Source organism: Lytechinus variegatus, chromosome 8, assembly GCF_018143015.1.
Source record: "Lytechinus variegatus isolate NC3 chromosome 8, Lvar_3.0, whole genome shotgun sequence".
Taxonomy (NCBI): Eukaryota; Metazoa; Echinodermata; class Echinoidea; order Temnopleuroida; family Toxopneustidae; genus Lytechinus; species Lytechinus variegatus.
This window is the reverse complement of record NC_054747.1, coordinates 39,878,102-39,905,637: the sequence shown is the minus strand read 5'-3', so window position 1 is coordinate 39,905,637 and position 27,536 is coordinate 39,878,102. Positions and strand designations below refer to the sequence as shown.

The 27,536-nt window shown below is 38.7% G+C and overlaps 1 protein-coding gene across 2 annotated transcripts; it reads left to right on the top strand.

The window, feature by feature from the left end:
- Nucleotides 1–2,264: 2,264 nt before the first annotated feature.
- On the top strand, nt 2,265–23,934 carry LOC121420490 (serine-rich adhesin for platelets-like). Of its 2 annotated transcripts, none has more exons than XM_041615147.1 (5): nt 2,265–2,486; nt 7,005–7,092; nt 8,681–8,804; nt 13,601–13,697; nt 15,671–23,934. In XM_041615147.1, exons 1-5 carry the CDS (start codon nt 2,453–2,455, stop codon nt 22,468–22,470), a joined length of 7,143 nt encoding a protein of 2,380 aa, XP_041471081.1. In that variant the 5' UTR covers nt 2,265–2,452; the 3' UTR covers nt 22,471–23,934. The 2 variants fall into 2 exon arrangements, with proteins under 2 accessions (XP_041471081.1, XP_041471080.1); XM_041615146.1 differs by having other exon boundaries at nt 2,265–2,495.
- The last annotated feature ends 3,602 nt before the right edge of the window (nt 23,935–27,536 follow it).

Below are 27,536 nucleotides of genomic sequence, written 5' to 3'. Positions count from 1 at the left end.
AAGTGCGTCCCCCCAAAAAACTATACACTTTTTAAATGACATGCCAAATAAAAACTACATATCAGTTTTGAACCCGGGGGGGGGGGGGGTCACTTCCATTCACGAGTGGATACCATGCCCGACCATGGGGTCTCGAAAAGCACCCTAAACACGTAATTTCCATATTCTGAAAATGCACCCCTTAACAAGTATTGGCGTGTGAAACCCTACCCTTAACAAGTATTGGAAACAAAACGATACTCTTGGCAAATATTCCCTGAAATGAACCTCTAAACAAGTACAGATGTGTTTTATTGTTACGGGTCCTTCGGTCGTCGGCTTTACCTTATTTGGTTTAGTACGACCCCAACTTCTACACCTCGTGCAAATCGGACTCTAAACTCGTAGTGTTGGGGCAAAAAGGACATCCTTTAAGTTTATAAAACATTTTAATTTTATTTTATCATCCCCGCAAAGTCGACCCTAAACACGTAATTTTCCGAGCGAAATAGATACCCTTTTTTTCATTATTTTTGTGTTTTTGACACCCTTATCACGTTACGTACGTAACGTGCCCTATCGTGAAAAAGACATCCTTTTACGTGTTTTTTTTTTTGGTCGCGCATGGTATCCACTCGTCAATGTAAGTGGCCCCCCCGGGGTTTTGAAGGAAAACACCTATTTGGAAGCCAATAAAGTCACCTTTCAAATGACACCAAAAAGTTGGAAACTATTCATGATTGAGCGAGCATGCACTGCCCACTGAAACAAAGGGTATGAAAATGAGGCTGGGCAGGAATTAGCCTTCCAATTTCTTTTTTTTTTACTCTCACGCGGTTTATATCACGGAGCAAGGCGAAATGAGAATGGCAGATCCGTTCACAACTTGGATAAAATTCTGATAATAGTAAACCTTATATAGGTTTTAGAATTTAAAACCTAAGGAATGCTAGGCTTCATGATAAATCTTCCATATTCGTGGCAATTATAATTAAATGTCAAGCCCACCCAAGAAATTTTTTGATTACATCAAACTCAAATGTAAAATAAGAAAGTTAGGCATTTAAGAGTTTCGCTTATTTTTTTTTTTTTTTTACAAAACAGTGATATGCACATAACAGTGTCATGTAAATGAGTCAGTCGATGTCCATCACTCACCATTTCTTTTGTTTTTAGTAGTGTTTGAATGATAAAATAATTCATTTTTTTACAGATTTGACAATAAGGACCAACTTGACTGAACCATATAGTATTAAACAATGCTAATTCCACATATTCAGGGAGGAATTAATTGTTGTTTCACTTGACAGTAATGAGAAAATTAGAATATTTCATATAATAATAGTGAGTGGATGACGTCATAGTCTCCTCATTTGCATACCAGCCAGAATGTGCATTTTAATTTTTGTGAAATTTAGCGAAACTATACAATGTAATAACTCTTTTTTTAAATTTTACATTAGATTTTCATGAAATTTTCAGTGTTATGCTTTTTGGATTTTTATCTTTTATTCAAATCAACTTTTTGTTGGGGTGGATTTGTCCTTTCAAATTCGTAATGTTTTTTTTTGTAAATCCCTATTCTTAAAATCTCACAGCTCAATACTTGACTTTTTGCAGCATTATTAGCATAATTTTATACCACAAGTGTTGTCTAAGATTTTTATTTACTATCAGAATACCATATTGAGGCAGTCTACCTGTTACAATGGCGGGGGGGGGGGGATCCAATTTTTTTTTCAATTGTCAAAATTTGGAGAAAAGTGAAGAATCGCACGACCCAGGCTCCGTCTTGGATCACTCACCCTCTCCTCTTGTTTTTCTCTTCTCCCCCTTCCTTTTCATTATTAGGCCTACTTGAGAAATATTGAAACGCGGTACGTCGCCCCTCCCCCACCCCTCTCTACTTGATCTACAAGTTGTTGTAAAATACATAATTTTCATTGGTTTTTCTTTCATTGATTTTTATTGTGTCCTTAAAACAGAAGATTGGTAGGAACTTAATTGAAAGCAATAATGGCGTTTCACCTAAGCTAAGAGCCCCCCTGGCCCCCCTTCCATATACCCGGGGTTTAACCCCTCAAAAAAATAATGCCCCCCTTCAAATGCCATGTGTTTTTGTGATTGCGGCTTTAGTCAAGTACCACTACACTATAAAGAAAGTACATACTGAACAAAAAAAAAGCAGGAAAAATCATTTCAATATTTTTAAATATTTTTTATAAATTATATTGATCAATAAAAAAAATAATTGTAAAGGTGGTAGCGCCATCTTTCGGGAATACGGGAATATGCATTTCGAGCAATTTTCAAGATGGCGAGAAAGCGTACGCCACAAGAAACATGTAAATTTTCACTGCCGTGTAACATCATTATTGCTTCGATAGCATGACCGTTTCCCACGAATTCATGTTTCATAGACTGTGCAACGCATCAACATTTTTCTTCGTAAAGGTTTTCTAAAGAATAAAAGATGGCAGAGAATCTTGTAAACGGAGATGCCGACAGTAAGTTTGATCAGTTGCAAAATTTATTTGTGTGCGTGAATGAATGGGACTTGCACTCACTTTGTGTGTGACCGCGCCATTGCGGCGATGCAGTCAGTTTCGACTTGTTAGTTGTGAGTTCAGTGTCACTTTCGCATTCATTGTAACCTGGTGATTAGTAGATCCTCTTTCAAAACGTTACCTAGATGTTTAGTTCTTTTGGACGGACAGAGCTCAGAGACGGTCGACGTCTAGGCATGGGATTGACAAAAACGATTGACCATGTCCATGGTGATGTTGACACTCACACTGACACTTCAGTTAGTTGAACCGAACCGACATTGACAATCAATGACTAACCGACATTACCGAGTCTTGAAGTTGAGTGCAGCGCATTTCAAATTATCAATGACAAGCCCGCCGCTGCAGCCCAATTTTTTTCAGCAAACTCACTCCTTGCCCTTTCTTCGATTGTCTCAAAATTGGTGAATTGAAGGCAGCCGAATCGCAGTAGGGCCTACCCCATGTACCCCACACGTTTTAAATTCCCTGCTGAATTGAAAACCCCAAAGGCAAATTGCGCATACGCGAGGTCTACAGTAACTTGTCTGTATACCCAGTTGTTGTGTATCCGGACGGGTTGTGTGTCCGGACGATCAATTTTAGAAAGTCATTTGGAAAAATTTACAAGCTAAGTTTCAGCAATTTTTAGTACAAAATGTTAGGAAATATTACAAAGAACAAAATACAAAATGACTACAAAGATTGAATTAATATTCTTACTGTAATCCAAAGACAAAAAAGAAGGCTTCAAAAATATAAAGTGTCCGGACACCCCACCCCCCATCCTACCTAAAATTGCTACAGTACAGACCTCTGCGCATGCGGAATTCGCCATTTTCGATTCCGCAGAGAATTTGATACGAGTTGTTCACAAGTGACATCACAGACATCTTTGTCACATTGCCAATAGGAGGATTTCCATAGCATTTAGTGATCTCAATATTCAAATGCTCGTAATTTTCTCATCTGATTTTTCTCAAACTTTCATTGATGTTACTTTGAGTTTTCTGTTTTCACACAAGTTATCTTGCTCTAAAGGTTTCATTTTTCTTTAATGAACTCCACCACAAAATGCACTCCTTCATGATCATGCAGAATGTTGAATGTAGACAACAACACTACAAAGAAAATTGTGTCAATCTAGAAAAACAAGTTGAGAAAAGAATTATTGTAATAATTTTTCTATATGTCTTTTTTTGCTTCATAATTGTACTCTTTTTAAAAAAAAATTCATGTCTAGAACGTTGTCAAACTGATGGGGTGAAGAAACTTATAGTTATACTCCCTTGCAAGACCATTTCTGGTCCCAAAATCAATTACATATCTTGTAATTGATTAAAAATTTGTGATTGCTAATCTGCTTTACCCCAATTGTTCCCATCCCCCTTGTACATGTATGTATGCTGGTGATTGCTGATGCTGTGTGTACATTTTTCATTTGATTTTCATATGTATTTTACCTTGTTTTACTGGGAGCTACAACTCACAAGTTCTTATGAACTTTTCAGTAGTTTCCAATTTTCTCTAATGCATGTAATTTTCATTCTTGTACATGTTGTTTGTTTTCTTATATCCATGGGTGAGAAAATAAAATTGAACTTGAACTTTATGAACATGTTTGGATTTCCCTTCAAGTTCACTAGGAACTCAATTTTGAATGAATACCACCTTTACAAAATTAATACCAAACATTCGCATGCAAAGTACGCAAAGAAGCAAGGAAGCTGTGGTCGCATGCTCTGGTCTTTGGCTGTAATTTGCATGATCACCATGTAGTTTGCTTGTTATTTGAAGTTCTCCAGCGGCAACCATTGTGCCCTGTGACATGAGATTGACTACAGACAAAGACATATAAGAGGGCTCACTAGAGAAATGGAGCATGTTCTTGCAGGGCTTGAACCCAAAGCCATGGCATCTGATGCCATCAGAATGACCTTGATGCTCTTCAAAATGGTCGCATTTCATAAGTTGGGTATGCAAAAAGGGTGGCGTATGAACAATTTTCCACACGGTGCCATGGATAAATTGTTGCTACATCACAGCATCTTGACCAAATTTATTGAGTAATATCTCATTTTGAAGCTAGAACTATAGGCTAAATATATTACTATGAACTAGATCAATACAATATCAGGAACAAAAACTATAGCACATTAAGTTTGAAGTAACAGGGGTGGCGGAGCCGGTGGATGTGGAGCCGGTGGATGCGGTAAATGATAAAATATTAATTAAACCTAATTAACAACTTACTATAATATGTAATATGACTGTTATCCTCATATTTCTGGGTGTTTTAAAGCAGGGAACAACTAAATGTCATAAAACTTTGACAATTTTGAAAATATGCAGCAATGGAATACATGTGTATGTCAGCTCTGATCTCCAACCTAATCAATTAGTAAACCGGAGAGATTTGGTTAATTATCTAATTTGTAATCTTAATTTTTAGTACAAATGTTGTGTATCATTGCAACAAACATTTCTTCCCATGATGTTGTCATTTTGCCAAGTATATAAATACAGTAACAGGTATTTTGGGGGCAAAAATGTGAAATTAAATACTGTTAATTAATTAGTATAATTAATACGCATACAATAATAGATAATTATTCGATTTTTGGTATAGATTTAATTATTGATATTTCAAGATTATAACTGCAAAATACTAGGGTGATCCAATGTTGCATTAACTTTTGACACCATTTTATGTGCAGCAGGTCCAATTTGAGGAAAACACATTTCAAAATTCACATTTACATTGAAGTCTATGTAATAATTAGCTGTTAATTAGTTATTTTAAGGAAAAATAAAGGTAATCGAGAGTTAGAACTTTTTCATTATTTAGAGAATGGTAATAGCTATAACATATCAAAAAATAAAATTTTTGACCATTTTTACCCTGTTCGCGAAATTGGACCACCTTATGACATGCGACCACATAATTGTAGACTTACAGCCCAAATAAGTGTTGTGGAATTGATGCTGTATAGTGATCCAATTCATGTGCTCTGTTAATAAAGTACATTTTACTATTGATGCCTTTTGTATGAAAAAGTGCCCTTTGAAAAAAATCTTTGCCTACTTGAATTCTTCATTGGAGACCAGGGGGCCATTTCATAAAGTTGTTCGTAATTTAATAGCGACTTTAAGAACGACTGGTAAACCTCTCTTACGCGCTAATAAACCATCGCCAATGAGAGTTTTGGTGTATGCAATTTACCACAAGAAATGATCACCAGCCATTCTTAAAGATGCTCTTAACTTACGAACAGCTTTATTAAACACCCAACCGCTCTCATATTGTGGTAAATACATGTAGCACATACACATCAATATTGTTGTGTCGATGCAAGAACATCCTTACAACTACGTGTAGGGGAAAAATTACTGGACGGCTCGGAGGGATTTCACCCCTCCAAGATGAGCCCTGGTAACTCCAAGGAGCACTGGAAAATCCCCATTCATTGCAATGTTAAAACATATCAAATATTTGTTTGGCATCACCTGTGCCTGGGAGACGAAAAGTGAACTGAATCACTAACCCGCAGGTCTCTCCTCCCTATATAGATGATTAGGAGGGGGGGGGAGTGCAGGTGGACCACTACACCGGGGATTCCCCCTACTCTAAAATGAAGCATTAAAGTTATTAACTTTTGAAAAGTAGCCCCCAAAATGAATGATTAATTTTGTGCCTGCTGACTGTACCACCACACCTTCGCACATTACATGCACGTGAGAACACCCAGCATGCTCAGGTGCATTACAAAAGGGCATTCTTGCAATTACAAGACAATATGCAGTTCCCTAGACCCTTCTTTTCATACTGCTCGATAGTTCATTGTTCCCAATCAAGACCCCCTGTTTACACCTTGCACTCGAGGTCCTACCCCCTTTCTGGATGTCATGTACATGTACATGTATATTCATACATTCATAGTTTTCTTGAAAATTCACTGTGCTTCTCTTGTTTTCAAAGGACATTGTGCAAATATCCAAAAGAAAAAGTTAGGATGTTGATGGATTTCCATATACAAGTACTTGATGTTGATCTGGTGGGTGCTTCATAAAGCTGTTCGTAAAGTTACGAATAATTTTACGAACGACTGGAACATGTTCTCAGGTCATATCTCAATTATATAGGGATAGCACAAGAAAGGATCACCAGTCGTGCGTAAAGTCATTTGTATCTTACGAACAGCTTTATGAAACACCCACCGGATCAGGTGGGTGTTTTATGAAGCTGTTTGTAAGATATGAAGGACTGGTGATCCTTCCTTGTGCTAAATGATATCCCTGTATAATTGATTTATGACCTAAGAACATGTTCCATTTGTGCGTAAAGTTGTGCGTAACTTTATGAATAGCTTTATGAAACACCCACCTGTTATACAACTCTTTGTAAGACGGGTCCCAGTTTGAAAGCTTAAGATGGGCCTTATTAACCTTACAATGTATTGCTCAATTTGTTCATTTCAGATACGGTTCAAGCTGCGCTATTAACCATCAATGCTGCTGGTGCATTGGAAACCACATTTGATACGTGTACTTCAACTGACATTGAAGGGTGAGTAAGAGATATTTCTCATTGATTTTTTTAAATCAAGTTCAATCAAAGCAGTTGTATGATTTTATGTGTTGGGCATCTAGAGGGCCAAAGACAGAGCTGTACAGAGGCCACTCCGAGATAACAAGCCCCAGCACTACCGATCATGCGCTGATCGTAAGATGCCTACATTGTTTCATACCCCTGAGCTGATTAAAGAGAAATTCCAGTAGTTGCAGTAAACACTGATTTCATGAGAAAGTCTGTAAAACAAGGCTTAATTGTCAGTATATCATCGAGGATCTAGATCTAGTACAGTTACATTAACTGAACTTTGTGAAATCTTGAAATCTACGCTGAAAAGTGTTGACACCGAAAATCCCCAACACAGATAAGCGCACGTGGGACAATGTATGATTATTGCTTAGGGCGTCGGCCCGACGCCCTACCTGAATCCTGTGCTTATTTGCTGATTTCTCAGCAATTACACAATTTCTTCCAGAATCCTTTGGCACATGCGTTTTATTTATACAGACAATTTGGTAGTCATTTCATTGGATTCTGTACGAACTCATTTTGATATCGTTACCAAAACTAGCATTTACCTTTAAACAAGGACCAAGTGCTGATCATGTAATGCCCCTACAATGTGTTAATCTGATGTGGAGCGTTGTGGCCCAGTGGAATAGTCTTCGGACTTTGAAACGATAGGGTTGTGGGTTCGAATCCCAGCCATGGCATAATTTCCTTCGGCAAGAAACTTATCCACATTGTGCTGCATTCATCCCAGGTGAGGTGAATGGGTACCCGGCAGGATTAGTTCCTTGAATGCATGAGCGCTGAAAGGCAGCTACATGTAAAGCTAAGGCCGGGGTATAAAACGCTCCTCGGAATAGAATATTTCTAGATTGATGGTGCTATATAAATGCCTATTATTATTATTATTAAGGGCTGTGATCTTAATGATTTTTAAAAAATTTGTATAATTCCATGCTAAACGTGTAAACAAATTTGTAGACCCAACAATGCTCGTTGAATCATATGTCACTTTAAGGAAAATGATTGTAGACCAAATGTACCATAAAGGGGGCTTTAAGGTCTTTCCTGACCTCACATCAAGTTGGTTTGGATGAATCTATTAGAGATGCATGTAATAACTGGCACAACACAAGAGGTGTCATCAAAATTGGGAGCATTTCAACAATGTCATCTGTCAGGTTGTCAGATCTGAAAACTTTCCTTGACCTTGATTTGCTGAGAAGCACAAGTATTCTATTAAACAAGGATAAAACTGGGGAGTGTTACGTGAAAGTACTTGTCGGACGTTTTATCAGACAAATCCTGTTTTAACCAACAGTTACCATAGTAACAATGCCTTTCAGCCAATCAGAATCAAGGAAAGATACCAGACCTGACAACTTGTCAGACAAAAATGTTGATGAAACTCTCCCCAGGACTTGTTTGTCATGTTAACATCTAACAAGCTATGAAACATCCCCTCTGATGTCACTTAACTAGTTTGTGAAATACAAAGATGTTTTTTTTTAAGTAGACCTTTTTAGATTTCTTTTTCTCACAAGATAAATCTTTGTTTTATTTTTTTAAACAGGGAGGATGTGGAGAGAGTCAAGCGTAAATCGCACCATGCGGAGATTGAGAAAAGGCGAAAGTCAAAACTCAATGAGGGCATCAACAAACTCATTGAGATTCTCCCAAAACAGGATGCCAGAAGAGTAAGTTACTGTAAACTTTATTTGAATATGATAATCCGCACACCAGACATGCGCATGATGTAAAAATATACAAATATATCAAGCTTTGAGAAAGTATAGTGGGAATCATTTATCTGAGGTTGGTCTGGCAATTACTATTTTTCCCGAGGGGTGAAGTCTTGAGGAAAAATAGTTAGTCCAACCAAGGATTAATAATTCCCACTTTTCTTTCGAAGGAAACGGCTGATATATTTTTGTTTTATCCTACTTGTAGGAAATTATAACCAAAATCTATGCACCGAGCTTGCAGAGTGTGGTTACTTGCATTCAATGAGCTACCGTTCCTGAAGTCACATGCTCAGTAGAATGCGGATTATTGCCTGCGCCGACGCATCGCGGGACTTGCTCGGGAGCAAAAGCTTGCTGACTGATGCGCCCGAAAGATAAGCTTAGTAAGAGATATAATAAAAAATATATTGAGGTCTGACATCACGCAACATCATAGTTAGAATATATTTGGTCACATGATGCAATTTGAACCACTCCGTATTCAGGATTTAATTTTGGAAGGATATTGTTCTTCATGCGATTTTGTACAGTTTATACTGATTTGCGTGTACATGCAGTTGGTCTTCATGTACTCAGATAAGTCTTATCACATGGGCTAAAAAAGCGATTTGAATTACAGTGTACCATCAGTTTTGTGTAATTGCTGATTAAAACAATACTTGGGCCCCGTCTTACAGAGAGTTACAATCGATCCAATCAATCGTAACTCTATGGAAATCCATTAGTGTCATAATTTCTTCTATAGGAAATTTGTAAAATGACTTTTGTAAATAAAGGAGAACACACCAAAATGTCAAGAAATCAATGAATTTATGGATATACATTCAAATCTAGAACTTTTTTTGAACAAACAAGCATATTTTATATGTAGACGTTGCTGGCCGTCCATAGTTACGATTAATCGGATCACTCGCAACTCTTTGTAAGACGGGACTCTGGTCTGTAGCTTAATCCTCATTGAGTATAATTCCCAGTTGGACGAATTTCTACTTCATCTTCTCAACATATTTTCATTTTGTCAAATGAGAATTGGGTTTAACAGTTCATCCATTATATAGTGGTCGCATTTCATAAGTTGGGTATGCAAAAAGGGTGGCGTATGAACAATTTTCCACAAGGTGCCATGGATAAATTGTTGCTACATCACAGCATCTTGACCAAATTTATTGAGTAATATCTCATTTTGAAGCTAGAACTGTAGGCTAAATATATTACTATGAATTAGATCAATACAATATCAGGAACAAAAACTATAGCACATTAAGTTTGAAGTAACAGGGGTGGCGGAGCCGGTGGATGCGGAGCTGGTGGATGCGGTAAATGATAAAATATTAATCAAACTTAATTAACAACTTACTATAATATGTAATATGACTGTTATCCTCATATTTCTGGGTGTTTTAAAGCAGGGAACAACTAAATGTCATAAAAATTTGACAATTTTGAAAATATGCAGCAATGGAATACATGTGTATGTCAGCTCTGATCTGCAACCTAATCAATTAGTAAACCGGAGAGATTTGGGTAATTATCTAATTTGTAATCTTAATTTTTAGTACAAATGTTGTGTATCATTGCAACAAACATTTCTACCCATGATGTTGTCATTTTGCCAAGCATATAAATACAGTGACAGGTATTTTGGGGGCAAAAATGTGAAATTAAATACTATTAATTAATTAGTATAATTAATATGCATACAATGATAGATAATTATTCAATTTTTGGTACAGATTTAATTATTGATGTTTCAAGATTACAACTGCAATTTACTAGTGTGATCCAATGTTGCATTAACTTTTGACACCATTTAAAGTGCAGCAGGTCCAATTTGAGAAAAACACATTTCAAAATTCACATTTACATTGACGTCTATGTAGTAATTAGCTGTTAATTAGTCATTTTAAGGAAAAATAAAGGTATTCGAGACTTCAAACTTTTCCGTTATTTAGAGAATGGTAATAGCTATAACATATCAAAAAATAAAATTTTGGACCATTTTTACCCTGTTCGCGAAATTGGACCACCTTATGACATGCGACCAAATAGAAACAACATAATAGCCAATTTTTATAAAGCGCTTTTCCCAGAGTGGCCCAAAGTGCATTACAGCATATCATTACCCCTGTCATTGGATTCATTTCAATCAAGCATGAAACGTGCACAATTTCCACTCCCTGGGGAGCATTCCTTGCATTCATCGCAGCCACATTATGGCGCTGGCAAAATCAAACATCTTTCGCATCCTACCTGTACCCATTTACATGTAGCACCTGGGACGAGAGTGGCAAAGTGTGAATTAACGCCTTGCCAAAGGACGCTAGACCGCGGTGGGATTCAAACACACGACCTTCTGTTTACAAGGCGAGAGTCAGAACCACTACACCACGGCTCTTCCACGCTATGAGTTTCATATAGAATACACTGTTAGTTTAGAACAAGTGGATATTAGAAAGAATGGATATAGCCTTCATGTATAAACTGGAAATTAGACAAAGTAGCCTACAATGTATATTCTAAAGCCGGGTTTAATTTACACCATGATCTAACTCTGTACTGAAAATATGGAAAGCCAAATTGGTCCTTCACATTTATAATTTCGTGGAGCTCAATAAATTGCTCTCCTTATTTTTTTGAGGAGCTCAAATCAATTCAATGCAATGCATGTATGATAAATTGTAGATTTTTTGTAACATCATGTATGCAATAGCTGTGTAGCTATTTAAAAATTAATCTCTGGTGAAACTAGGCCTGGGTAAAAGTGTTTACAAAATATCATGCTCCTGCCAAAAAAATAAATAATAAAAAAAATAATTGCTAAAATTTCACATTTTACATCTTTAAATCCATGAAATGGCCATCTATTTTCCATAATTCCTTGAAATGATTTTGATTTAGTTGAAAACTATCAGAAAAATGAAGAATATTCACCTCTTTCCCGACTCTGATTTTAACTTCAATTATGTTTGTTTCCTATTCTGTACATATTTGTAATGTTTTTTTGATATTGTGGAAATAAATGATTTGATTTGAACTAACTCTCGGTAAATCTTGTAGTCCCACATTTAGACTTCAATGGTGTTGCCATGAAAATATACATATGGGACTACAATATTTACCAAGTTCAAATTCAAATCAGAGTCAGGAAAGAGGTGAATATTCTTTATTTTTCTGATAGTTTTCAACTACATGTAAATCAAAATGATTTCAAGGAATCATGGAAAATGAAGGTCTGCCAAATACATGTACGTCAAATTTTTTCCATACATTGCATGTTTCTTATGTTTACTGTGCTCTTTCCTTACCCGTGAATGGTGAAAAAAGCTAACTTATCTCTCCGTCCAAAACTGTTAAAAATGATTTGGAGAAAAATTACCTGATACATTGAACCTCTTTTTAGAGGTTTATGCCACTATTGGCCATCCATAATAAACCACAACTTTAAACCAGAGTTTAGATTAAACCGACTTCAAAATATGGGCCAATGGTCTCATGTACATGTACAAACTATAAACTGCGAAGAAGACAAAATGGTTAATTGGCTGAATGGGATAGATGGCAAATTGTAAGGAGATGAATTGGTTGTAGACATACAAGGGTTAGGCCTTGTGGGGAAAGACAAGATGGAATGGGTAAATTGTCAATTCGTCTATTGCCTACTGGTCCACTTATCACATGGTCTAACTTCATTTAGTCTAATGTAATCTGTCCATCACCTTTTCATCAAACAACCAATTAGTCCAAAAAGCATTTGGTCCAATAATCACTTCGTCTTATCACCAGTGCATATACATGTATGTCCATTTTCCCTCATAACCAGTTGGTCTAATATCTATTTTAAATTCATTGATTTCGCCAAATTAACATTGAGTCCTATTAGACCAAATGGTTTAGGGACTAAATGGCTATTGGACCAACTGAATATTAGACAAAATTGTGAGTGGTCGGAATGGCAAATAGGCAATGTGGACAGTGCACAAATTGATGGTAGACCAAATGATAGTAGACGAGTTGGTAATAGGACGAATTGGCATTAGACCAATTGAAAATAAACCGATGGAATGTAAAGTCTAGATAAAGATTGTGTAGACCATCCGCTTATTGTGCAGCGTTAATGGTGACAAGGTTTGAGTTAAAGTGTTTTGAGAGATTGTACATGAACATACAAATAGTGAATAGGCATGAGTGCGATGGGGCGAGATTTCGCATGAGGTGAAAGAAAGATGCTCTATTCAACGAGGTGTGATGATGATGATAAAGCATCTCTTTCTTTCTTCGAATGCAAAATCTTGCACCATTAAGAATATTCGCTATTTATAATGTACAACGCCTCAGAGATTAGCGAAAATATGAGAAATTTTTTTTCTACTGAAGTAATCTATGAAAAGAGAGCAAAAACATTGAAAGTGAATTTTAAGCAAAATCCCACAAGTGCACATGAACTCTGGCAGCATTGCACATTTAGCCAGCAGGCTTGTACGCGTATTTCACCTTCATTTTTTAATGAGTGCAATGAATTGAATTGTATTGTGATGTCACCTGGTAAAGCTGTGCAACAGACATTTTGGATGGTACGTCGTGTGTGCAATGGTACGAATGTTTGACATTCAGCCTCCCATTTGCTCGTGTACAACAAGCTAAGTACCGGTAGGTGTTGTACAGTGTAAAATAACTCTTAGAGGTTACACAGCAATGCAAAGCATAATTAATTTCTATTTCTTTTTTTTTGTACATTTTCCTGATTGTAGAGCAAAGTACAGATCCTTGAAGATACTTACAATCTGGTGGTAGAGCTTCAGAAGAAATGCCAGCACCTTATGATCCAAAACGCACCAGAATCAGAAGGTAAGCTTAATATTGATTGACACTTAAAAGACTGGTAAAAACAAAAGGTTCTTTTGAACAACACAGGAAAAAAAACCCAATAAGAATAACACTGACAATTTAATCAAAATGGGACATGAGCAACAAAGTTTTGACAATTAAGTTTGACTTTCTTTTCAGGGATGCCTTTTTGCAGACTAAATTCTGAATTCAGACTTTCTCAATATATTTTCCACCATAGAAAACAAGGTTTTCATGTAGGCAAGGGGTCATTCTTGATGATATGGGGTCATCTCAGAATTTGTTGTAATTTGGTACACATAAAATTCACCATGGCCCAAGCACAAAACAAAAAAAATTAGTCTAATTGGTCCGTCGGTTCTCGCGCTAAGGCCCGCCCTTTTCTCCTTGTTTTGACAAAAATGGGCGTGACCTTCAACTTCCGATGGCCATTGCGTCGTAACGTGTTGACCAATTTTCACGAAACTGGTACCATTTAAAAAATGGGCGTGACCTTCAACTTCCAATGGCCATTGCGTCGTAACATGTTGACCAATTTTCACGAAACTGGTACCATTTAATAGGAAATTCAGAGAGAAATCCAAAACATCATCAAATAATGTATTGGAGCGATTTGTCCTTTGACCTTTACTTTGATCTTGAGTTTGACCCCCGGACAAATAATTTTTTAATTTGATTTTCTTGTATATTATTTGTTATTATCCAAAGATACCATGAAATTTCACTCTAGTCCCACATACTGATATTCATGTTAGTAATGTGTTTACCATTGGTCAACACGTTACGACGCAGTGGCCATTGAAAGTTGAAGGTCACACCCATTTTAGTCAAAACAAGGTGAAAAGGGCGGGCCGTAGCGCGAGAACCGACGGACCAATAGGACTAATTTTTTTTTGTTTTGTGCGTGGGCCATGGTGAATTTTATGTGTACCAATTTACAATGAATTCTGAGAGGGTCGGGTGCAAAATCGCACATTCATTGAGTCAATTGGCATGGAATGACCCTATGAAAAAATGCAACAAGAATAACACTGACAATTTAATCAAAATTGGATATGAGCATTTAAGTTTTGACAATTTAGTTTTAATTTCTTTTCAGGGATGCCTTTTTGCAAGGGGTCATTCTAGATGATTTTCAGACCTTTTTTTATCAATTCTAATTTGCATCCCTGTATTTTACAATGCAGGTGATAAGAAAATGAGAATTTTACTCCTAAGCTCTATGATAGTCTGGCTTACCCAATTTGTGAGCCTCTGAGAATTGTCCTTTGTTGCCCTGCTCATCGGCCCGACTTCTTTGATGAAGACACCTCTGTATGTCAACAGACTTGTCATTGTACATGTATGCATTTGTGTAGTTAAAAACTTCATTACTTTCTTGTTTTTCAGTCAAATCTTCAAAAGGGACTGGAAAATAAGATTTAAATCATTTCCAGCTCAAATTGATCAAACTTTCTGCTCTAGAATATATATGTCTTGTGATGGTTTTCCTTTGTATCTTTCATTCGAATGTATTATCAAGTTTTTCTGACATGTCAGTCACGACCTATGTAATGCAAATAAGAACCAAACAAATTACAAATTGTATGGTCTAGAGCTGTGGGTTTCTGTACATTGTAGCATTAAATTTTTGATATTTTTGTTCATTTTTTTCCACAATATTCAAATTTCTATTACAGAAAACTAAAAACTCAATTTTTTCACATATACTAAGACATTTAATTGCTTCATCATGTGCAATCACACAAGATGATTCATAGAACCCTGGCTATTGTGTGGAAGTACTTGAACTTTCATGTAGCCAATATTGCTTGTCAATGCAATTTGCTTACTTCTAATAAGATCCTTGAGCATTAAATTTCAAGTAGATAAGATTCCATTGAAGAAATTTGCATGTTATGATCTCATTACGATACAATTTACATGCAAGAAATACTAATATATGATTTTCCTTTACTTTTTCTCCTCTACAGTTGATGAAATCAAACGTCTCATGGAAGAGAACGCCAAGCTGAAGAAGGAAAAGGAAGACTGGTCGGAATTTCTGAAAACAATGAACATCAACACTGACATTAAAACTCACATGAAAGCTGTCATGCAGGGCAAAGGAAAGAGAAATTACAAATCGGAACCCCCTCATGAACAGCTGCTGGGGAGCAGTCAGAACTTAGGAGCTGGTCAGAACATCATCATCCAGTCTCCCACGACTGCTGTCATGGGGTCTCCCAACCTTGTCACAATGCCTACGAATCAGATGACGATACCCATCGCGAGTGGGAACAGGATGGATGGCAATGTCATGCAGGGTGGAGGTAATCAAGGTGGAATGCTGCTGGTGACTACAAGCAGGTCAGGAACCGATTCCAAGCCATCGCTGACCTTAGCAAACAATCAAATCAATGTGGTTGGCAATGAAAGACCAGAAGCGGAGGGACAGTCGCCGCTCCCAAAGCCGTTGGGCCAAACTGGAGAGGACAATGCTGTGTCTGCCACGAGCCAAGGCGGGCAAGGCATCTCGGCAATTACCTGCACGCATGAGGCTTCAAATCATAGCTCTGTCGGGCAGGTTAATACAACAACTGCGGAATCAAAGAACACCACCGCTGTAACGCAGGTCATAAGTACCCCGATCACCACACCAGCATCGCAGAACCAAGTCCTCCTGCAGTCCGGGACAGGGAGTGGTGTGAGGATAGTTCAGCAGCAACCGGTCCAGTCGCAAGGTCAGACTGTGCTGATCCAGTTACCTGGTCAACCTGGGCAGTATATCCCTGTTCGAATCGCACCACAGATGAATCAGCCACAGCAGGTGATCCTTACCTCTCAGCAGGGCGTCAATGTCGTTGGGACTCGAGGCAGTGCAATCCAACCCAAGACTCCAGTGAAGAAGAAACAACCTGCACAGCCGAAATTAAAGAACCTTTGCCCTCTCCCACCAGACTCCCGTAAGCCAAACTCTCCCATAGCCTCCCAATCCAACGTGCAACCAATAGCTCCTAACACTGTCACTGTTAGATTACCGATGAACCCTACTGCCAATCAACAAGGTACGGTTGTGATGACCAGTCAGGGTCAGGTGATCCTCCAACAGCCTTCAAATACGATCCTTTCAGGTGGTGTGAACATGCAAATGCCCATGCAGGTGGTTCCTAAACCTCCTGTAACTCAGAACATTGTGTACATCCAGCAGAATGGACAACTCATACCTGTCATCTTGCAGCAAAACCAGAGTAATGTCCAGCAGGGTGTTCAACAGGGTGTGCAACAGACGAACACCATTATTCAACAAGGTCAGCAGCAGCAGCAGCAACCTCAACAGCAACATCAACCACAGCAGCAGCTAAAAATGCAGGGGTCTGAAAGTATTGCCTCACAACCTGTTCAGTCTGCTGCCACCATGGAAAGTGCTGGCAACCAAGTTTCTGCATCGGCATCTGGAGCTGCCGTTGCCTCCGGCGGCATTGCCATGACCCAACCTGCTCCTATTGCTTCTAGCCAGGCACATCTATTAGATAGTAGCACCATCCCGGCATCTTCCTCATCCAAGGTGGTTTCAAATTCCTTTCAGGGTAATGACCTGATGACCTCTCTTGCCATTGAAACCACATCAACTCATAGTGATCAAGGAAGAGGACAAGGAAATGGTGGCTTTGCTGCAAATGACATCCTGGCCAAAGCAACAGAGAGCATTTTCTCTACTCATTCTGAGACATCTCCTATGCAACTTGGAGATCTGCACGATTCCCATGGTCATGCAGCCAATCAGTCAGTGATCAAAAACACAAATGGAATATTTGGTCATCAGACGACTCAACCAGGAATCGAGATCTATGATCTCCCAGATGAGATGGATACATCCTCCAGCAAGGGCAAACACAAGAAGAAAAAGAAGAAAAAGTCAAAGTCCAAAGAGAAAGAAAAGAAAAAGAAAGACAAAGACAAGGATAAAGAGAAAGATAAGGAGAAGAGTAAGAAAATAGATTTTCCTTTGCCTACAGTTCCAAGCTCCGATAATAATGCTGATATTGGTGATGATCAAGAGATGGCTACAGAAGCATTATTGGAGAGTCTTATGCAAGAAACCCTGGGAACAGGAGGCATTGATGATAGCAGTAATACAGAGACTGTGATGAAGCTTTCCTCGAATCCATCATTACATAGTAATATCCCAGTATCATCGAATGGCAATGTCCAAATTTCCAATTATTCAGCAGCAGCCTTATTGAACTCAAATACACGGGAAACTTTAGCAGGGAATCAGAATAATACAACACAAGTGTCGTCCGCCACTGTTTCGTCATCAGAAACAAATGGGCAAGCAATCTTCAGTACATTCAACGACATTCTCAGCAATTCAATGAGTGTTAGTGGCCTTCCAACGTACATCGATGATGAGGAAGACATAGTTCCTGGAAACAACTCTCGTGAAGGCCCACCCTGTACATCAACAGCCAGTGAGGACGTCCCAACCTCATTATCTGTTGTCACATCAAGCGCCTGTACTCAGAACCAGCCAAGTAATTCATTGTCTCTGTCATTGCCTCAGAGCACAGATAGGATGATTCCAATTGAACAAAAGACGCCAGATTCATCCAAAGTAGCAACTACGCCTACTTCTGATGGCTTCCAAAGCTATATGTCACCTACCAGCTTCCCCTCAATCAGTAGCCTTTTAGAGCAAACTACCAGTGCAGAAAGAGAGGCTTCCATTTCATCACTTCCATCAAGCACACAAAAGGATGATTCTCCTACAAGTGGATTTACACCATCATCAAGTGGACCTTTCCAACATGGCTGGATCTCACATCACTCCAAAGCTTCAGAGCTAGCTCGGGGAATACAACCAGCGAAATCACATTCTCCGGTCAGCACACCCTCCCTGATGAGTTCAACAAGCACAACGCTGGCTACATCCACAAGCATGGCTGTGAGTACTTGCCCATCTGTAAATATCTCACCTCCAAACACATCATTGCAGAGTTCAAATACGGGTAACGGAAGCAAGTCTTCACCTCCACTTAACCTCCTCTCACAGCCTTGGTTGAATCCCTCAACGGATAACCTGTCGGATGTGGCAAGCCAGCCAGACTTGGGAAGCACCAGCTTGCAACAACAGCAGCAATTAGTAGATATTCTCCAAGGATTCTCTGCCACCAAGGTGTCTTTAGCCTCTCAGGCCAACACAGAGGTCATGTCAAGTACAACTGATATTCATGGCGCCCTTCCCAAGTCTCAACCCTCACTGGAATCATTATTTGGTTTGCCTCCCTTTGGTGAAACTCGACAGAGCACTCAGACGGTGTCAAATGGGGATCCTTTCCAAAGCATTTCAAGTATAATAGATTCAAATAAGACCAGATCCACTCCCGTCACCAGGGATAATTTCCTAGGACTTCCTCCGTATTCCATTCAGACTACTACTAGTTCTTCCGCCCCGGTTATGGAGCAGACTTCAGTTTTCCAAGAATCTCCTTTAGATCAAAACAGGCAATCATCCTCTAGTAGTTCATCAAAGCCAAGTAATGCGCCACCAAGTTATTCGCTGATAAATCGGGTGACAGCTGTAGTAGATAAATACAATGAACGGAAAGCCCCTACTGCTGCCAAGAATGTTCCGAAAGTGCCTGACATAAATCATGTAGAAAGCAATCCAGCAAATGAACAAGTGTTTGAGAATGTAATCCAGGAGAAAAATAGGCCTGTTTCCGAGATTGGACCAGTTACCAGCAGTAGTCAGAGTCGCTACGTTCACCCAAAAAGCAGGGCATTGGCATCTGTTGCCATGCAAGAATCCTCTCCTGCAGTTCAAACCAATAGCAGTATGTTTGGTGCACAAAAATTTCCCTCTGTACCTCAAGTGAAGCAAAGGAACACTAATCAGAAAAGTGTAAACCCGAAGAAATCTCAGTTACCAGTGAAAAACTTTTCAACGGCAACTCTCCATAGAACACTTACTGCTGATATTTCAGAAGAAGGTGGCTCGGAAAAAGACCAGAATGAGGAATTGGGAGCCCCCTTGCAGCCAGAGCCACCACAAGAAGCACCTCAACAATTGCCATTTATTACAGTACCGGAGCAGCCTCAACATCACCCACAACAGCCTGCTGTCCAGTGTGTACAACCTGAGGCATCAGCTCCACAGCAGTCCACCAAAACAAAGAGCAAAGGTTCAAAGAAAAGACAGAAAGAAAAGCCACAGATCGAACCTCCAAAGCCAACGGATGAAGATAATGTTGGGAGGAGAGAACTTGACAAGTCTCTTGTCAATAGGTTCCCTTGGCTTGCTGAAGCTAATGGAAAGTCGGGTGATAAACAGGCAGGGGGTACGGGCCAACAGACAAGCAATACTAATCCATCAGCATTTAGTGTCCAGAGCATCTCTCAAAGTTCTTCAAAGAGCTCTCTGCCAAAGTCTAGAGGGAATCCAGGTCGGGCAGAAGTTGTCCAGAATCCACCTCCGTATCCTTCAAGATCTCCTGCAGTTTCAGCAGATTCACATAATCAATCTCTTTGGAATCCCTCAAGTTTTGATTCCAATCCTCCAGTATCTTCCGCTTCATCTTCATTGATCTCCCCCAAGCAAACTTCACAGGACAGGACACAAAGGCACCATCCCCTCAGCTCTGCTGATCAAAGCCATCAAAACAATCCAAATTCTATGAACATAGCTCTACAAAATAGACAAAGTACTGGAAACAATAGACCTCCAATGTATCAAGCAACAAGTTCAAATGATGTCCAGGCAGCTGTCAATGCTGCAGTCAACAAAGCAACACAGCAGGCACTTCTAGCAAGAAGCATGGCAGGAAATCCCACAGTCCCAGAGAAGACGAGAAATGTTTCTTCGACGAAGAAAGGTTCACAGCGTCCAAAGGCCGGGGGTCCTAGTCAGATCTTGAGACAATCAGATATAGATGATGGTCTTGACTTCTTGAACTCTACATCAACCAGTTCTAACTTTCCAACCTCATTGACCTCTGTCAATATAGATATTTTTGATAATTCCTTGGGGAGTTCCTCTATGATATCTAGGCCGTCTGAGCAACCTAGCCAACGATCTGGAGGTCGATCACGACCTGCAGACAAGCAATCCAGAGTTGATACCTCTAATCCCAACACTCTGTTACAAAGTGACTTTTCTAATGTTCCCCAAGATACATTCTCATTCTCGCAGTGGAATCTAGAACCTCAACAGACTGAAGATAGGGAAAACGCGAGAGGTAATTCCCAAAAGATGCAAGAACTTGCTTCTCCCCCTATGCAGCAAATGCATCAACGTGGAGGTAATAACTGTGTGAATGTAAACTTTGGAGATTCCTCAAATCTTGGGTCAGGTGATGATCTAGACTTCTCAAGTTTGCCTTCTTTTCCATCGTCTAATCAGCAACAGCAGCAGCAGCAGCAGCACACTCCATCTGATAGACAGACTCCTCAGAACCAATCCTATTCAGTACCAAGTGGAAGGTCTAGTGTGGCATCTATGGAACCAAGCCCAATGCAGCCAAGTCCTATGAATTATAATGTACAGGAAGGTAGTCATATGTCACAGATAAATGAGATGCCGCATTCAAACTCTAGCAGTAGAGGTCCTCCTAGCGTTGAAACTCCTCAGCAGCAGAGGAGAATGACACAGTCACCTATGGTTCAGAGTAGCCACCAAGGACAAGGGATCAAGAGAGCAGCAACAGATGGGCATCACTTGAATGTGGCCAAGAAAGCACATAGTGCGATGCATTCTGGTCGCAGAGCTACCCAACAGTCAAATCCCGATTCGAGGCATCATTCTTCAATGCACAATAACCCCCAGTCCCAAGGCCACAGCAATTTGATGCAGTTTCATTCATCCACTTCCAATACGCCCAACCAGTCTTCTGAAAGTGTCTTTGCAGGCGGGGAAGTCCAGAGAATCACGTACCCATCACAAGGTGGGGGCGGGAGAGTACAAGAAAGCAGTCGGTCCAAGAAGCGAGCCCCAAACCCTTCGGACAGTATTTTTGCCCGGGATCCGCACGAGATCGATGGAACTCGCAGTACGTCCATTTCTCTGCTGCAAGATAACTGGTTTGGTAGTTCAGCTCGAATAAATACATCTAGTAGCAATGAAACCGCACCACCGACATTCCTGCCCAATTTCCCCAGCTCTCAGACTTCCCAGGGTCAATCGGAGACTGTTACATCATCTTCGTCTAATAGTTCATCGCTCATCTCAAACATCTCACCTTCTCGACGGTTGAGACAGAACGAGATGCCCACCTACCTCCCGTCCCATCTCCCAGGACCCATTCTTCCAAGTCCTCCACAAACCAAAGGAAGCCATACGCGGGAGACGGACATCGCTTCCTTCAATCCCATGTTCACACCTTCCCGGACAGCTGGCATTCACAGCATGACTGCCAATTTCCCAGTGTTTCACGAGCACCAACCTCCAGGCAGCTTCAACATCGCAAAGTCCAACCAACTGCCAGGTAGTGTCGCCCAAACCCCTTTCAACTTCAATAACATTTTTAATGAATCCTCCCAAGTGGCCTCGAGCACTCACGTCTCAGATGCTCAAACATTAAACCACAGCATTGGCTTGACCCCAACCGTCCACCTCCATGGGAATGCGTCGCTGCCCTCGGAGGAAAGTGTGCTTCATGGGAACATGAGTCAGAGACATCCTGCTCAGCCGTTTGGTCTTTTGGCTCAGAATCGCCCACCGATGGGAGTCCCGACGCCGATGGGTAGGCCTCACCATCAGTTTCATAGCTCTTCTTTCATGCACCACTACTGAATAAAATCCCCATGGCCCGGTAAATACAAAGGTCATCGATTAATTGCTAATTGCTTACAAGCATTGATGCTTTCTTAGCAATCAGGTAAAAAAAATCACTGAGCAAAATGTGCATGGGAGGATGGTCTTGATAGGCTATTTCATTTAGCAATTAATCGCTATCCTTTGTTTTACGGGGCCATTATTAATGTATGACTGCTATCTTTATTCATCTGAAATATTAACTGCCAATCAGTTGTAACGGGTGCTTGGAAAGAAATAATCATATTGTAATATTCCCTTTCTTTGAAATTTTCACTTGGGTCCCTTCTGATTTGTCCATACGGTGCTACGTCTTTATGCATTTTCACTTTAAGGCTTTTTATCCAGGTTAGATACTGTAGCACCGAAGAAGAAGTGCTGAACATAAAGTGATTTTTATTTTTTTTGGGGGGGAGGGGGGTGAGAGAAATTGATTCAATCGATTTCCATAAACAAAATTGTCATAAACTTGTCCCTTATTACAACATGAACCCTTTCACCCAAAATACACATGGGGAGTTTTTGACACCTAAGACTGCAGTGCATTTTATTTCCAGGTGCGACAGTCTTTAATCTTTAAGACTCATTGAAGAACATGATTTCTTCTAAATTTGGCAATGAAGTGGTTACCAGATTTCTTTTTGAAGTACAGTGACATCATTAGCTTCACATTTTTTTGTATGGATTCCCCAAGAGGCTTTAGCCCAAGGTATCACAAGGATTGGGCTGAATGAGATACATCTGAGAATCTCCTTTATTATTTATTTTTAGAATTATCCAAGCATTAATTTTTTAAATTTTGAATAAGACAAGTTATTGATCCTTTTTTATTATACGCATGAAACAGTATATTTTTCTTCATTGAAAACTTGTGATATTGGTTTTGCAGATGTACTGTATGTATCATTGATAACAGTCATTTAAAATCTTTTATTTAATGGAAATTAATGTGTGTGATTTAATTTTTCTGTATGTGTATAGAAAATTTACAATTAATCATGAATGGAATTACGGAAACATAAACGTGCTGAATGAAAATGATTTCTTTTTTATATGATTTCAAACAAAACAAAATCATGTTCTTTTGATACACAAAATATTGTTCAAGATTACTTTTTTCTCGGAGCATTAGTAACCATGTTTATTGTGATAATATTTTCATTGTTGATGCTATGCCGCATTCTGTGTCAATTGGTTTACCGGTATTTATTTTCACACGTCGATAAACCTATAGCACCTGTTATGTGTAGAATTTTGTTATAGTTATACAATTGAAAGCTAATTTCTACAATACCAGACAATGAATATTGATCTGCCAGTGACCTAATAGTGCCAGATTGTCTACCTTCGCCGGCCGCACAGAAACGTAGTTGGTTTATTTTCATTTGGTCCAATTCCAATTCGTCCAATTGCCAACTCGTCTACTATCATTTGGTTTACCATCAGTTTGTCCACTCACCACATAGTCTACTTTCATTTAGTCTAATGCCATTTAGTCCTGATACCATTTGGTCTAATTAGACTGTTACAGGTAATTGGGAAAAACTGAATAAAAATAAAACAAATATTAGACGGACTGATTATGAGATGAAATCGTCATAGATGAACTGGTGATCAGACAAAGTGATGATTGGACCAAATGGTTGTTAGACAAAATGTTGATGGACACTCCGACAGAACGGCATAAGACTAAATGAAAGTTGATCATGTGAGTAGACGAGTTGGCAGTGGACGAATTGGCAATTCATCACGTTACCCTGACAGAGCGCTAACAGTAAAGCACGGTCACATCTTTCGGATTGTGACATCAAAGCATTTGTTTGAATGTGTAAAGTAATACATTGTTGTAACATTAGGTAGGCATCACTGACACATTACTGATTGTCAGCGCTAACGTTTCTTTGCGGTCAGTACAGAATCACAAGACACCTTGTCAAATGCTTTATCTTTGGACTGGGAATCTGCAAACGGGAGCGTTTCATCAATATTTTCATCCGACAAGTTGTCAGATCTGACATCTTTCCATGATTTTGATTGGCTGAGAGGCACCGTTCCTATGGTAACTGTCGGATGAAATGGGACTTGTCGGATAAAACGTCTGACAAGTCCTTTCATGAAACGCCCCCCAGATCTTCATACAAATTCTCAAACTGCATCATGTAGAATTCCAAAGCGATGATGTCGGCTGCCATGGTGTCATGGCGGCCTGGTTCTAAACAAATGATCGCTCTATATAGTGCGTGTTTCTCATAGGAATGAATGGCTGTTATTGGAATTTCATCGCAACTTATTTTTCAGACGAGCCAAATTCATTGCAGCAAAAAGTAAATCGATTTACATCGTTTTTATCACTAAATCATAATGGCATTGATAAAATTGATACCAATCTTGCTGTCTTAATCCATTTTAGCTTTTCACTTTCATCTTTGGGAAACCTATAAAAACTGCAGTTGGTAGCAACCAGGGACAAAAAATCACCATTTTCGCAAATACAAATGTGTATAGACGATCGTTAGCTGCGGCTCTGTTTAGAATCAGCCGGTTTGATGTCATGACAATGTGACGTCACACTTTGGTACTCTATTCAAAACAAATTGGAATAGCAGGAAAGCTGCTATGAAAAAGAAGCATGTAATCTTATAGCAGGATCTCCATATAGAGAAGGAAGGGTTTTGACAGGGTGCCTAGACATCTGCGTGTTGATATTCCAACCATTACTTATGTAGAATAAGCCAGTATGTACATGTAGCTCTTGAACAATATTCATTGAATGACCTTCCCCATTTTACATTAGGATAAACACTTAAGAATTTTTAAATGAGGATGTGTACATGTTAGCTTTCAAACAGCATTTAGTGGTATGCCCGGTCTTGAAATCTTCAATCTAGACAATTTTTAAAGAGATATTAAGACACGTTTTAAGGGTGCAGCTATGTTTTTTTTTTTTTATTGCTGAAAAAATTATGTTTTGTATTTTATTGAGATTATGCAAATTGGTGCATGTATTTTTATTTTTGATATTTCCTTCAAATAAGGATTTTTTTTCATACAAATCTTTTGCAAAATTTGTTGTAAACCTGATTTGACATTGCTCTTTATGAGATTATGATGTCAGACTCAAGTTAATTTTTCTATTTATTTTTTTCTGTTTTTATGCATTTTATTTTTCAACAGCCATTTTTCATATTTAATACAAACACTTGGGTGGTCATTTTATTGTATTCTGTTTGAAGTAATTTTGAGATCGTTACCACAACTGTTCAGTATTTATCTTTAATAAGACCGTAGCTAATGTCGCAGGAGCTCATGTCGCGCCACCCTCATGTACTTGTTTTTTTATTTTCAGTGTAAAATTTCAGAAACAGCACTTGAGCACTGATGTTATTGCAATTATTAACCAAAATTTTGCAGTTCTACATGTACATGTTTTTGATATATTCCATGACTTTTAACGATTTGATTGTGCACATACATGTACTGCAATTTGTCATTCTATGTGTACATGCACATTTTGTCACCAAAATGGTATGGTCCATGTTCTGAACTTGGGTTAACTTTAAATTCTGGGTCTCGTAATACAAAGGTTAGCGATTAATCGTATGCTTCATTTTCATGATTGATTGTACATTGTAGTCAATGCAATCAATCGTAGAAAAGTGATATACGATCAAATGCTAAGATTTGCGTTACGGGTCCCTGGTCTCCAAGTTATGGTTTAACTATGGAAAGCCAAGTGACACTAATATCTAACAGTAGATGTTTAATTCATCAGTACCTTTGCTGCCCAATTCATTCATGATTGTCCTTGCCCAGTTCATTCATAACCTTTCAGGAATATTTGAATTAGTTTTCATCCCCATTATAGCATGATGACAAAACACAGTGAATGAATGAACAGAGAATTTTGACATTTTTGGCTTTCCATAATTTTAGCATAGAGTTGGACAATGGCCAAAGTTAAACCAGACTGCGGAATACAGTCCTAAAAGAGAATAACAATGTAAATGGGTTCGTTACGTAAAAACTCACTCTTTATATAATTTTGTCACTTCTCAAAGTACTGATGTTCATTTTGCCCATTGATGGATTGGAAGGTGCTAGGTGTTGTGATTGTATTTCATCATTTTTGTTGAATTCCACTGGATTCAGAGATTTTTTTTTCTTAAAGGTATTATTTAACTTTGTGAGCAGTCGATTTAAAAAATTCCCAAGCCAAAATGAAACGTGTACAAGTACATGTATTAGAACTAATATACCCTGAAAACAACCATTATTGAGAATGAAAAGCTAAAAATACAAGGCAAACCCCAATTTTGTAATTAGGCGTCTTAAAGACACTTAAATAGAACACACAAGTGTACGGGATGAAGTAAGATGGTGTTACCAGTCACTTTATATTTCACTTTTTGAAGCACTAAATATTGAGTTTGGGACAGGATTTTTTCTGGGCTTCATTTCTGTAACATATCACAGACACAAGTGACAAGTGTGACCTTCTAGCTCAGATTTTTAAAAAGTCAAATCAATGTTAGCCAATCACTTTAAACCGTTTATTTGTCCAAATCTATTATTACAGGAAAGTAGATAATACCCATTCTTTTATTGTTTTTTTTATAATTCTAATTTCTATTATCCCTAGAAATTCTGCCATTTTCTCTAATACAAGGTTGGCATCCCTGCAGAGAGGGTCTCTCTGAAACAAAGCTTAAAGGGGAAGCTACACTATCCCTGATGATAAGTTAGTTTTAATAATAGCAGAAAAATTATAGAAAATGTTGGAGGTTAGATTAAAATCCAAAGAAAAACAGAGTTATGACTGTTTGAACTTGGATTTTATACCTTGGATGTAGGCATATAAAGTTAACAACTTATTTGCCTCTCGGTGACTTCTCATGAAGAATTCCAAACACTTTTAACGGTGCTGTACAAAAATCGAACATGGACAGGCAAAACTTTCATGAGGGTCAAATTTCTCTTTTATGGAGTTCCAATGTTCCAAGAAATTGGATTTGAAGCTGTTTAAAGATGGGCTCTCGACTACATTT